We start from the raw sequence: 14,253 nt of genomic DNA on the forward strand, positions 1-14,253 counted from the left end.
AGGTTGAAAGATAAGAATTGCAGCCATCTGTACTTCTACTCAACCTCACAAATTCTATTCCTGTGAGATCCAAATGTAGAATCTGAAGTCAAACCATAGAATTCCAGTTCCACTCAAACCATAGAATAAGCCAGTTCCTTAGGTCTTTGATAGATAAGTCATTCTGCTTGTCTGGGATATATTATATATCTTTTATAAAATTAAAATAATTGATAAGCTTTGCAGTTCTTGACTTCAACATTTGTATTTGAGTTTTGTCTTCCTTCATTGTCTTTGTTTCTTTGTTGATGGCAAAGATGATCATACTGTAGAATAAGTTAGGAAGAGAGGTACTGAAGAGTTTTTTTTCTCAGAACTTAGAAAGCCAAGTTAAATCTTCTGACCTTTATACCCTTAAAATCCATAATATTTTCATGTGTCTTTTATTGTGGGTAGAGTAGTAGTAGTAGACACTGAGATGGTGGTTGGTAAAACTTCTATTTATGTGAGTGACTTATCTTTTTTAGATATGTATTTTACCATCCTTTTTGCATGAGTAATATTTTAAATATGATTTTATATTTAGTTTTATACAATTACATAGTGTTGCAAAAATAAATAGTTCTGCATAACTGGTATGGAATATATGAAAATACTATATATTAGACTGAGGCAGGAGAATCGCTGTGAGTTCGAGACCAGCCTGGGCTACACAGTGAGGTCCAGGTCAGTCTCAATTACATCGTGAGACCCTGTCTCAAAAAACAAAACAAAACAAAATTATATATTTATAGTTTTGCAATTATATTCTTATATGTAAAAGTAGTCAAACTGAAACTTCATAAGGAAACTCTTTCAAAGAGGAAACATGAGATGAATTGTTAACTGACTTTGAGAATGGTTAAAAAAATATAAGAAAATATCTTGTTTAGGCAAATGATCTTTGAGTGCCAAGTTGTCTCAGCGGGTAACCCACTTTGTACTCCGCTGGCGCGACCAGCCCCGGTTCTCTTGCAGGGCTATGTCCACTCAGGTAGCAAGTATAGTCAGCTAGGAAGACTGGAAGTCCCAATGCAGTTGATTATATGGATATGAGAGCTTGCAGGAGTCACTGGACAGCAGTAAGTCTCATCATGATTACAAGGATAGCCTGAGCCACCTCCTTCTATTTTGTCCTTGTCTCAATCGTAGAAAATGTGTGCTTCTCCTCAGGAAGCAGATATCAATATAAGCTGCTAACTAGCGTGTATTTATTGTCTCACTGTTTAAGTCTTTTTAAAGAAAAAAATCGCATAAATGATTTTGAAAGGAATCACCGAGATTGAACCATAACCTTGTTCCGGGGAAGTGAACGCGGGCCTGGGGAATGTGATACTAGTTCATATATGCCTGACTGGGAGGCGCAGAGGTTTGCCATTCATTGCCTGCCTGCAGAGGGAATGTGCTAATCTCAGCCCTGGATCTCTAGCTCAAGCAGTTTGATGAGGGTGATGCTGATTCACTGAGCTCACGAGCCAAGGCAGCCCAGGATTGTATTACACAAGAGCGGACGAGATTCCACAAGTAAACGGGCCTTCCCAGCAGCCATCAGTGTGGAACCGGAAGGATTTTCTAATTCTGCACAGGTGTGCCTCTGATTCGTTTGCTCATCATGCTTATGTCCTGAGAGCACTGAAGGAAAGCTCCTGAGAAATACATATTATTTGTCAGTAGATCTGGATTTATATAACTCAGGTCAGATGGGGATTTAAGCACATTTGAGCCATTTTTTGCCAAACTGCTGACTGGGAAAAAAAATTATGGCAACTTCAGATTGCCTCCTGATGACTTACCATGCTTTGGCTTTGCTTTGCCATTATGATAGGGCTGATTTCAAATAAATAGTTAGCAGTTTTGTGAGATAAGGGAGAAGAAAAGTACAGAGCTATCTCAGTCCTTTGCTAAACTATCTTCTGAAGATCTGTCTCCACTTTGAAATTGTTCCCTTAGAAATCATATGGAACCCCATTCAGACCCTCTTTTCCTTTATGAAATACTATATATCTTTCTCATCATGTATGTTTTCCAGAGTTATGTTTTCTAGTGTGGCTTGTGGGAACCTGAAAGGATGAAATTTATCCCCTCAGCTGTTACCATGCTTTACTAATTAGAATAACTGAACTGGAGTTCCTGGTACAACATCCAAACTTGTAGTGTTGGTGGGATGGGCCCTGACTGTTTTTGGAAGCTGGTGCAAGACTTAGTAAATAGCCTGTGGTCTTTTCAGGTCCTATATTCTAGAAAATGTCTTATTCTTCGGAGGAAGAATTACCTTTCGGTGACCAGATCCAGCATCAGAGTTGAGGGTGAAGTTGCTTTTGCCAGTTGGTTCTTCTTAGGGATAGTTACCCCCTTCTTCAGCTCACAGAATATATCTCTTTAGAGTTCTTATCATCCCCCCTATACAACAAGACCCTATTACATATATTTTTTCTGCTGCCAACATTTGCTTGTTTAAGGAAACTGGATAAAATTAGTGAAAATAGGAGAGGAAAAAAAGTGAACATATTGTAGGTACTTGAAGGAACCATGTATTCAGATTTCTCCCTGAGACTTGAGCTTTGGGCTGTTCATTTTACATCACTATTAGATTTACTGGACTGGGGGTGAGGCTTACGATAAAGCTCTTGCCTGGTATGCATGAGGCTCTGGATTCAATCCACGGCCCTGCAAAACAAAACAAAGCGAAAAAGATTTACCATAAGTGGTGTTAGTATTTAAACCTTGAAATATACATATACAAGTAGTGTACATAATTAGAAAATACATGCTACTTCTTACTATCACTTAATAACCTTCAGGAAAAGTTATAGGCCATGTAATTCATCAATTCATTAACAAGTTGGGCAAATGCTATATTTACCAGTTGCTATAGTTTGTGCAGTAAGCAATGTAATTAGATAACCTACAGGCATATTTGAGTGTCAAGCATAAGCCTGTTTCTCTACAAGGGCTATTATGACTAACTCTTGGTGTCGTATTTGTGAATCACTGGTAGTATAAGTTTCAGGCCCTAATTATATAGTTTCTACTTCAAAGGAAAAAGGTTCGTGAAAGGAGGCAATGGTGAGTTTTTGTTTGGAGTTTCTAAGTATTTCTGCTAGTCCTTTCTCAAATGAAACACAAACTGCATGGTACACTGTTGCTCCAGATGGAAAGGAATCTTTGGGTAAAAATGTCTTGATTCCCAGACCTCCATTAGTGTTCTTGCCATTTTCTTGTGTAGTGGTTTTCTTTTCCTCTTGATAGAGACTGTCTTCACAGGGTGGGGTTTTGTTTTCAGCATACAAAAGAATACTAGTTCTGTGATGCAGTCAATATCTTCTAAGATAGCCAATATATAAGTGATCATTTTTTTTCTTTTTCTTTCTCTTGTGTGTGTGTGTGTGTGTGTGTGTGTGTGTGTGTGTGTGTGTGTGTGTTTTGGGTACGGGGGCTCACACTCGGGTCCTTGCACTTGGGAGACAGGCAGCAGAACCACTAGCTAAATCCCCTGCCCTAAGTGATCATTTTGACATAATGCTTTATTGCTCACTGTTGAAGTATCCTTGGCCATATGTTTTCTTTAACTTTTCCTATTCTTTGGCAATTGTTTTGGAACATTATAATGGGAGGGTGAAGGCCTTTATAGAATCACAAGTTTTTAAATTTGTCACAAATTTAAAACAAAGTCTTTGATAGAGACTCTCAATATAGCCTGTGTTGTTTTCTTTTTCTTATTTACCCTACTTAAAGCCCTATTGCCTCAATTCATAATTTCCAAATCATCAGAATCTGATCTATCACTCACAGTAACATTCAGACTTGGAGTATGTTGGTGGGGATGGCCTGGGTTGACCTTGGGAGCTGGTAGCAAGATTTAATAAACAGCCTGTGATCTTTTCACTTCCTGTATTCTCATAGAAAAGGAAAAAAAAAAATCTTTCTCCCAGGAGGAAGAATTCCCCTTTGGCCAGATCCTGAATCAGGGAGAAGTTATCGCTGCTTGCCAGTGTGTTCCTCTTGCTTAGAGATACACTTACCCCTCCTCCAGCCCGAAGAATACATTCTGCCTGAGTTCTTATCTATTTCCCTTCCCCCTCTCACAACAAGACCCTAATTATCTTTTTTCTGCTGTCAACATTAGCATGTCTTTGGCTGCATAGTGTTTTCCTTATGGCATCAAAAGGCCCTTCTATCTCTTGTGTATGACAAATATTGTTCCAGTTAATTTATGTGTGTCTTTATAGCGTCTCACGCCCTGTGACTCCCAGCTGGTACTGGGAATGCCATTCTTCTCTGGGTGGGGGGCTGATGTAAGTGGTGTTAACCACCTTATAACCCATCCCTTCTGTTAGACAACCCCAGGCAGTCAGTCTGTACAAACGAGACAGTTTGGTTTTTAAATGTACTTTTAATTTTATCAAAATTATGCAAGCACATGGTTTAAGAGTAAAACAGCTCTGTAAGACATGTTATAACAACATCACTGTCTACTTCCAGAGGAACTCTTTCAGCTCTTCTAACTGCTGCCTTTGACTTTTATATTCATGCTGCCAAAGAGCATTCTTCTGTGGCTGTCTCTTGGCTTTTCTGGGAGGCTTTACTCACTTCCTACGGGAGAAATTGAGGCGTCAGCTCTCTTTCACTGCCCACACTCTCTTGTATACCTTGTGCCCTGCCACTCTGTCCTTTCGTTCCATAGTAACTGCAGCTAGACCACTGCTTAGGGCTTATGTTATTATGACCTTGCACATGCTAGTCACAGCTAAACTGATACTCAATTATTTTTCTTTTTCTGAAATTTCATTATTACTGTATTAAATAAATTTAATAATTATCTTCTTTTGGCTTAGTTTCCTCTGCCTCAAAATGAGTCAGCCTTTTCCTTTCTTGTGTATCTTTTAATGTGAAGCATTTTAGGGGCTTTAGCGGTGGTAGTTTATTGAAGGAATTCTTCCATCCTATCACATTATATTATGTAGTAAGAATTCTCTCCTGGTCAGGTTACTGTCTAAGCCAGCTGTAGAGCTGTCAACTTGGAATGCCTGAAATGCCCTTTCACCCTTTCCCACAAGAGTGCTGTTCACCTTTTACATGATTCCTTTTCTTTTTTCTAGGATCTCTTGGCTTATTCCTTAGTTATTCTCCATTTTTGAGGCTTTGAATATTTCACTATATGTGAACTTTGCTCTTACTCTTGATTAATGGTTTGGCCAAACACTAGGATTCTGGGTTAGAAATTGTTTTCTTCATAACTTTGATCTTATGCTTTGTGGTATTTTGTGAACTATTGAGCAATTCATGTCATTTTGTTTCTTGATATTGTGTGTAACTTTTGTTGTTGCTCTCTGATTTTGCTTTATTTATCCCAGAAAATTCAGCTAGCTGTTTTGTGCCCTGTCTCCTGAAGTATATGACGATGAGTGTAATTAATGCAGTGCGTGCCCACTTTAGTCAGTGTGCTGAGTGCTCAGGCAGCCTTTTATTTGGACATTTTTCAGTTCTGTGCAACTTTTTAAAAATGCTTAAGACAACTAGAAATTCTATCTTTTTTGCCATACTTTTCATTTGGATATTTAACTGGTCTGCCTTTTTTCTTTCTGTTCTTATTTCCTAGGTCTTTGACCTTTTTCAAATTTCTAACGGAGTCTCATCTTTCTCTTTCAGCTGTTTCATTGAGTTTTTTAGTTTTTCTTTCTTTCTTTTTTTTTTATTTCCAAGGACTCCCATTTATTCATGAAGTTTTTCATGGTGCTTGTTCCTCCTTCTTCGCCCCTTTCTCCTCGTCCTCTCAGCTTCTGGGTCCGAGTCAGCTTCCCGCATGAAGAACTGTGTCTCCGGAAGTGAGACCAGAACTCCGCCCAGTCCTGACCTCACCACACACTGAGCCACTTCTCTCACTGGAGCACTTCACTTCCGCCTTTAACGTGCACCTTTGGGATTGCTCTGTATTTGTTTTATCAGTGTTTCTTGAGGATAAAAGGCTCTGTAGCATGTATATTCCCTTAAGTCCTCTGGGGCCCTCTCAAGAGATCCCCCAAGTTAGAACCATTTTTAGAATAATCCTAAGATATTTTTTACCTCTTGCATATTCCATGAGTTTCCCAGGGGATCTTCCAGTCTTTAGGATCTGCTGTTGCGCTAGACTGAATGTGGTGGATGTAAGAACCCCTCTGTCTACCAATTAAGCCAGGCATTAAAATGATTAATAAATATTCTAAAAATTTCTAGTTGAAAATCTAGTAAAATAAGTAACCATGGGTATAACCTCCATGAACAAAGAGCCCTTTGGAATCCTCAGTGTTGTGTAAGAATGTCAGGGGGCCAGGAAGACAGAGCTAGTGAGACTTTGCTCCAAGATCATAAACATGCGTATGGAGTTCATACTGTATCCTACTAAGTATTTGTGTACTCTGTAGCATTATTTATCTTATAATACAGGTAGTCCTCCTTATTTCCTCCCTGTAAATACTTGCTTAAGGTTTGTTTGGTTTTTTCCTATATTTTTTGGTGATTTTCTGGTAATTTTCTTTCTCAATCTTGAATGAAACAGTATTTTAAGTTTCTTGTTACACTGTTTTTTCTCGGATGGTTAGAGTTAGTAATTTACATTGACCTAACCTGCAAATGGCATAAACGAATAGCCATTAATTTTATTATTTATGAGCTAGAGAATCAAACAATTTCTGTGGCCTTTTTGAGCGGGCATATATTATTGCTTGGGTAAATGTTTAAACAAGATGTTCTAGAACATGGAAATCTGATAGAAAAATTTAAACTGTCCTTCAAGTTCTGAATAATCACTATCAGGTAAACAACTGTGAACAAAGGGAACGTATGGTCAGTCTCTTTGGGGAGCGTACTGTACACATAAAGGAATAATCTTATGATTTTTTAAAAATTTTAGATGAAAAAGAGAAATTCGAACCCACAGTCTTCAGGGATACACTCGTCCAGGGGCTTAATGAAGCTGGTGATGACCTTGAAGCTGTAGCCAAATTTCTGGACTCCACGGGCTCAAGATTAGATTATCGTCGCTATGCGGACACCCTCTTTGACATCCTGGTGGCTGGCAGTATGCTGGGTAAGCCGTGCATTGTAGCATCTTCTTGAATATCTCGATTCTATCATTGTGCTTCCTTGTGAGTTAGAATCTTTATAAGTTTCCATTTATTAGAGTTGATTTAAATATTCAAATAGTAGCCTACAGATTGTACCTCAGTCACAGTGTGGAATGGTATTAACGTAGGTTTAAAATGTTTCCTGGTTCATAAAGACAGAATTGGAGGGTTTCTGCTGATGTTACAGTACAGCTTCCACTTTGCTCTAACTAAAAGCCGCTGGCCCTGCTGCTCCTAATCCTTAAAGGTTTGTAGAAGGGCCATAAAAGTGGTAATTCTGGGGAAGAGTGTGTCTTCTAGGTCCTTCGGTGTGCTTTACCGAGCCCAAATGACACATGGCAGCTTTTCTTTTGAACCTCACCCCAGCTTCCAATGTTTTGTCAATGTCATTTCACCCATAAATAGCAAACTATCTAAGAAATATAGATTACGCCTAGTTTTTTAAAAAATCCTTTAAATTGTGAATGCTGTATATGGAAGAAATAAAAAAGATAGAAGATTGGTAATTGTTATAGGTTGGTGAAAGCAAAATAAAGGTTGTATATTACAGAGCAGAGGCGTTCAGGAAAAAGGCTTCAGAATACTAGTTAAGTGAATTAAACAGCTCTTCCAAATGTTTGATAGCTATCATAACCGCCCGTTTTTCCTGTCCTGGACATTCTTAGATCTTAGTTGTTAATGATTAGTTTCTATGGCAGCCATAAATCACTAGGAGTGGCAGATTTTCGTAGGCCTGCAATTTTCAATTGTTTGAGGGACCTTTGCAAATGCATGGGAACATTTTGATTGTTACAAAGACATGGGAGTGGGGCCCGGGTGTGCTTCCTGCTCTGCTGCACAAAGCACAATTAACACAGTCCAGATATGGCTAGACCCCCCTGCCAAGTTAGTTTTTCCCTAGTCTATAGGCCTTAGCTCCTTGTACGGGCTTCAGTGGAAGTTGAGGGCCAGCACCAGGGTCCAGATTGGGGTTGAGGGTGTTTTCTACCTCGAGGCTTCTGGGGTGGAGTTCTGACCACTTGTGCATGGTCCAACTCACACAATACTGCATCTCACATAGAGCTTGGGAAGCCCAAAAATAGCGAAGACGCTGGCTTCAGAAGTACCCTGATGGGTGTGGCTTCTTCTGTGTCTGGAGGAGGGACTTCTTAATGGCGCAATTCCTGCAGTGAACAAGCTGCACAAAACCTTGGCCCTCTTTGCCATAACCATCGTTCCTTCTTTTGGGGTACATGGTCCCCTTTGGTACCAAGCCCCTGTTCCCTGATTTTCATTACATACTGAATTGCTGTTGTTACTGTTGATACAGATCACTCCCCGCCATTCTACATAATTCCAGGTCAAGTGCAAAAGCCATATGCAGTGTTTTCAGGGACAGTGACCTGCGGGCAGCCCTGTTGACCCTTCTGTCCTTCTTGAGCTGTTGTATTTTCTTCCCTCTCACCAGACCTCTAGGCCCCCTTGTACTTCTCTGGATGCCACTGGACTTGACTCACTCCCCAGTATGTGGTAAATTATATGTACATCTTGCACAGATGATCTCAGGGCTTTATTTGCTGTGATCTGCAGATTAATTTCTGCAGCCCAGGTTTCATTCCTCACTTTTCCACGAAGAAGGTAGAGTGATCTGTTTGGCACAACTTACTTAGCGCAGTCTGTACAACCCAAGATGCCCACTGAGTCCAGGTTTATGATGTAATTCATGAAGCCAGCCAGGTGTATTCTTTTAATATAAACACTTTGTTTAATTATCAAATATGTAGGAGGTTTTTTTTTATATATATACCTACAAAACATTTATCTTCTCTTAATTGTTCTTGAATCAACAACAACTGTATTAGTCTTTCAGTTTTCTCCTGGGTATATTAACTACAAGAAATATTTTAGCTTTCACTTCAGCCTTAAGAAAAGTTGCCATTTAGAAATGGCAATTAATCCTTAGTTCCAATATCAGGAAAAAATAATTTAAATGGAAGTTATGACAGTACTATTAATACATATATAATAAGTGTTTGATGTGAAAAAGAATGTAAATTTTAAAACTTACCTTTTAAAAGAACAGACTACACTTTCAAAATAACACTTTGCAGTTATGTAACTTTTATCAGATATGAGTAATTACCCAGAGTTTTTCGAAGATCATCATCTTAAAATTTTGTTCCGGGTGGTGTGTCCATTAAAGGGGGCTAATTAAATCTCATGCATGACTTAATTGAATGAAAATAGACTCCTGAAGGAACTGACTTCTCTAAAAACTAATTTATTTCCAAAACTGCTAGAGCCTGAAGCCCATAAAGGATGTCATGCCTAAGGAAAGCGTAACTCAGTTGAATTCTCATTTGCTTCTGTATGCAACAAAGTTAGCTATATAGAGCCTTTTTCATCTGAAAATTTGACATCACAAGTTAAATCAAGAAACTCAAGCCGGGCGTGGTGATGCACGCCTGTAATCCCAGCACTCAGGAGGCTGAGGCAGGAGGATCACTATGAGTTCGAGACCAACCTGGGCTACACAATGAGTTCCAGGTCAGTCTCAACTACATAGGGAGACCCTGTCTCAAAAAATAAAAAACAAAAAACAAAAAAACAAAAGAAAAAGAAACTCAAATTTACAAATAAATAGAATTGTGAGCAGATAACTTTTGCCTTTTCAACTTTGATCATTGTTATATCCTTGGTGTCTAGGCACAGTCACTAGCATATGTATGCTACAAATACTTGTTAGGCATATGAAAGATGCTACTCTAACTTGACCTGCTCAGAACTTCTACCCTAACTATAATGGAATAAAATCAGATAACAAATTACCTTATGTTCTGATTCTGCCCTTCTAATCAGTCAGTGCTTACAAAGACCAGCATTGAAAACCTAGAAGTGAAGCCTTTGACTGTGGAAAATTAAATTGTAGAGAAAAAGGCATCCTTTGTTCTAGTCAATTTAGTCCATGAGGAAGAAAGATAAGGATGAGTAAAATACTCTCCTAGCTACAATACAGCTGTTGGATGATCAAATACAAATGGCAGAGTGGCAGAGAATATGCTGTTCCACAGTGCATAGATAACTGGGTTAGTGAAGAAGGAGCAGTTTTAGCACCTTCTCAAGTAGAAGCCAGTGAGATCTACCAGAGTCAGATCTCGCCAATCCCATAGTTGGGTGAAGCAGAATCTGACAAAGCATTATCAAGCCTGAAAAACTGTCCTAACATGAGTAATATAGGAATTATGTTGAGATTGATTGAATTAAATTTACTGAATAATGGTGCTGTTTAGATCCCCTGGTTAAAGATACACTTTGGAAGTAACCAGATTCATAATGATAGGATCAGGAGAATGTAAGAATATGGAGCAATGTTATATGCTGTGGTTGGCATGCCAGTTTGTATTGGAAACATCGGTCCACAGCAATGTGTATATATTGGCAAAGGAATATTCTAAGGAATTTAAGGACTCCTCGTTCAAGTCTTTTATTGTTTTCCTTGATGTGGAAATTGCTGTGTTTTGCAAATGCTTTTCTAATTTGGCTCCTGCACTAAATGTAATTTTCTCTTTTCAGCCCCTGGAGGAACACGCATAGATGATGGTGACAAGACCAAGATGACCAACCACTGTGTGTTTTCAGCAAATGAAGATCACGAAACCATCCGAAATTATGCTCAGGTAGAGAGGTTGCCATTGTGCTAGAAGGGAAGCATTTGAACAGGACTGAGGAGAACAAAACTCTATAGCCCACTTTTATAATAGGGATGTTAGATAACTCTTAAACATGAAAAGGCACTCAGTTACTTTCATAATAAGATAGTAAGCTTGCACACTACATGAAACTGTTTTTAACCACTCACCTGTCAGGGATATAGGGCACCAGGTACACACAGCAATGGCCAGTGGGTTGGTGAACGGGTTCTCTCTTTAGGGAAAGTAATGTCTTTCAAAAAAATAATTGCACATCCCTTTGACTCAGCAGTTTTAGTTCTAAGACTTCATCCTGCAGCTGTGCTTACACATGTGTGAAATGACACATATGGTGGTAGTGATTTAGCATTGGCTGAAGTACCAAAGGAAGAAAACAACCAAAAAATCAGTAGAAGACTAAGTAAAGTTTGGCAATTTGTATTACAGATTACCATATAGCTATGAAAAAGAAAAGCAAGAGGATATTTGTATTATGTTGTAAAAGGTTCATATCTAGATTAAATAAAAAATGCATGTCAATAAGTTACAAAGAAAAACAATCTGTCAGGAACAGATACAGACATTTCAAAAGACCCCCCCCATATATGAAAACATGTTTGAACTTGTTGGTACTAAAGAAATTCTTATTAAAATCAGATCTTTTATATGTATTAGTAAAAAAAAAAAGGAAGTCGTTAGTCCAAATACAGGACTAGAAATAGTCTGCATGTAAACAATGTATTAGACATTATCTTTTAAAGCTAATAAGCGTAAGTGCAGTATGGCCAGCTAGAGCAGGGTTGGCCTGTTCCTGTGCTCAAATGTCAGTTATTCTCAGCTAAACCATTCTATGAGCAAGCCCTGGGGTCACAAATCTTGTTGTTATACTCGTTTCCGTATATGAACTAAAAAAGGCCATAGGGAATAACCACAGATTAGTGATAAAATTTCAGATGCTAGAGACTATGTCTTTTCTTTAATTATTAAAATGGGAAACGTGTATGAAGGCAAGTAATTTGGGATACAAAGCCATTAACAATTTAAACTTTAGACATTTTTAATTACATGCTATTTTAGCAAAGATTTATTTTCCCTATTTAAGAAACATGACATAAAAACTAAGGGATTTTTCTTTTGAGACAGTGTCTCACTACGTAGTTCAGGTTGGCCTCAGACTGGTAGCGATCCTCCTGCCTCGGTTTCCAGAGTGCTGGGATTGTAGGCGTGTGCCATCATGCCCAGAGGAAATACTTTTAAATGGTACAAAACATTAAGTAGATAGAATTAAGTGGGCCAGGTTCTAATCTGTCCTCTAAAAATCTTTGTTTCTTGGGCTGTATAATGACTGTAAGAAAGAGTATACTGAAATAAATGTCCTCGGTTCAGAAGCTAATGTTTTTACTGTTGTAGTCATCTTTTCATGTATTCGATACGGGCAGTTCACAAGGTATTACAATTCGTAAATTCAGATAGTGAATCTGAATACTTAGTAGCTGTTTCCAGATTTGCCAAATAATAGTGCCTCTTAACTTTTGGCATAGAATTTTTTCAGGGTCAAATTAATACAGATACAAGGTATATTCATTATTATTTGAATTCCATTTGAAGGAAAGAAAAGACATAGAAGAAAAAATCAGTACAGCTGTTTCTATAAACAAAAAAATAGTGAAGTCTGCCTTTTCATTATATCTAAAGTGAATGGTTTCTTCTTATAAATAATTTTATTTTTCATTTGGATTATGGATATTTGAAAGAGAAAACAATTTGATACCTTGCTTGAGTTTTAAAATCATTTAATACTTACAGATTGACAGAAAAACCTGGTGAATGAGGCCATCAAGCAGAGAGAGATTACATAAATAGAAAGGATATTTGAGGGGAGATAAATAATGATGGCTTTTGTTCTCTTATGTAGACATTTACCTGTTGATATTTAGATAATATTCTTGGATAAAGATAATTATTTTTCTGATTAATAACCACATTAAGAAACAAGTGAGTACTGGTGTCAGTTGAAAATAAAATGTGTAGGATTTTAATGCTTTTTTTTTTTAACTTCATATCAGTTCCCTGCCTGCTTCATTATTCTCCCATAAAGGGCTAGTATTAATTTTTTACTTCTGGGCTCCATCTTAATTGCATTAAGAAATTCATCAAAAATTGTTAGGAATAATTCATTTGGATATGAGAAAGGAACTATATTCACAAAGCATTTCCACAGGTATTAAAAATAATATTTACAAGATGCTCATTTATATAAAAACATTCCACTTTCATACAGCCTTGAATTTAACTGACACAGCAGCACATCCTGGAGATGAGGCCAGCAATCTTTATTGCTAGTCCATTAGGGTTTTTGCTTATCTGTGAGCAACATGTTTGACGCCCAATTAGAGTATAATCTGACTGAAACTGTTCTCTTCCCCAGCGTGTCTCTATCTATGTGATTATGACCCCTACATTTTAGTTAACATTTTCAGTCTTGTGTCTCACACATTAAAAGCCCTATTCATTTTTATTTTTATCAACATTATTCTTGGTTTCTTTACCCATTCTTTTCTTGAATGAATTTTTTTATCCTTTAGATGGTCTTGATTTTATTTTTGCCTAGATCATAGGAACACCTTTAAAATGCTTACAGCTTTTATATCTCTCTATGAATATGTTTACACCTTATTGTAGGTCTTTGGGTAGTGAAGATGACGTTCTACACTTCTATGAATTTTTAAGTTGTTCACATAATATTTTCTGTTTTATGCTTAGGTCTTCAATAAACTCATCAGGAGATACAAGTATTTGGAAAAGGCATTTGAAGATGAAATGAAAAAGGTAACAGATTGAAATGTAATGCCTGCCTGATTAAAGTGATGGAAGAGCACACGCACACGCACACACACAGTGATAGTCCAGGAGTGCTAGGGATGTTATGAGTTTTAAATGAAAGCTTATTAAATAAATAATTTAGTATGATAAAGCATTAGCGAAATACTAAAGGAAGAAGTATGTGATTATCCTGGGCTTTTTTTCATTAATATTTAACGTGAGACAGTGCTTTGTTTAATAGAAATAGTTTTACAGATTATGATCTTAAATATCACAGAGCTTAAAATGAAAACTAGAGATTCTAGATGTTCAAGAACAGTAGATATAACATAAAGCTATATGTTTAAAGAGGTTTAATAACAGTAGTGAGAAATAACTTAAATGTCCATTGGTGGGACATGGGTATAGCCTATCCATATATTGGGACAAACATTATGCATTCTTGTAAGAATGAGACATAGCCACAAGAATTGATAAGGATAAATGCCCATAATTTAAGTGAAGGATGTGGTGGTGTCAGCCTGTAATCCCAGCATGCGGGAAGCTAAGGCAGGAGAATTGCCGCCAGTTCAAGGCCAGCCTTACATAGTGAATTCAAGCCCAGCCTAAACTACAAAAGTGAGTCTGTCTCAAAAAACAGA

At 37.6% G+C, this 14,253-nt stretch overlaps 1 protein-coding gene across 1 annotated transcript in view; it reads left to right on the forward strand.

Moving 5' to 3' along the window:
• Bzw2 (basic leucine zipper and W2 domains 2) overlaps window positions 1-14,253 on the forward strand; it is a 58,680-nt gene that overhangs the window by 18,617 nt on the left and 25,810 nt on the right. The window contains exons 3-5 of the mRNA XM_010643337.3: window positions 6,908-7,084; window positions 10,674-10,777; window positions 13,553-13,618. Coding sequence (XP_010641639.1) covers window positions 6,908-7,084; window positions 10,674-10,777; window positions 13,553-13,618 — 347 coding nt within the window. The remainder of the gene's footprint in view (window positions 1-6,907; window positions 7,085-10,673; window positions 10,778-13,552; window positions 13,619-14,253) is intronic.

Source organism: Fukomys damarensis, unplaced genomic scaffold (assembly GCF_012274545.1).
Source record: "Fukomys damarensis isolate Sample0158 unplaced genomic scaffold, DMR_v1.0_HiC HiC_scaffold_4, whole genome shotgun sequence".
In the NCBI taxonomy this organism is placed as follows: domain Eukaryota; kingdom Metazoa; phylum Chordata; class Mammalia; order Rodentia; family Bathyergidae; genus Fukomys; species Fukomys damarensis.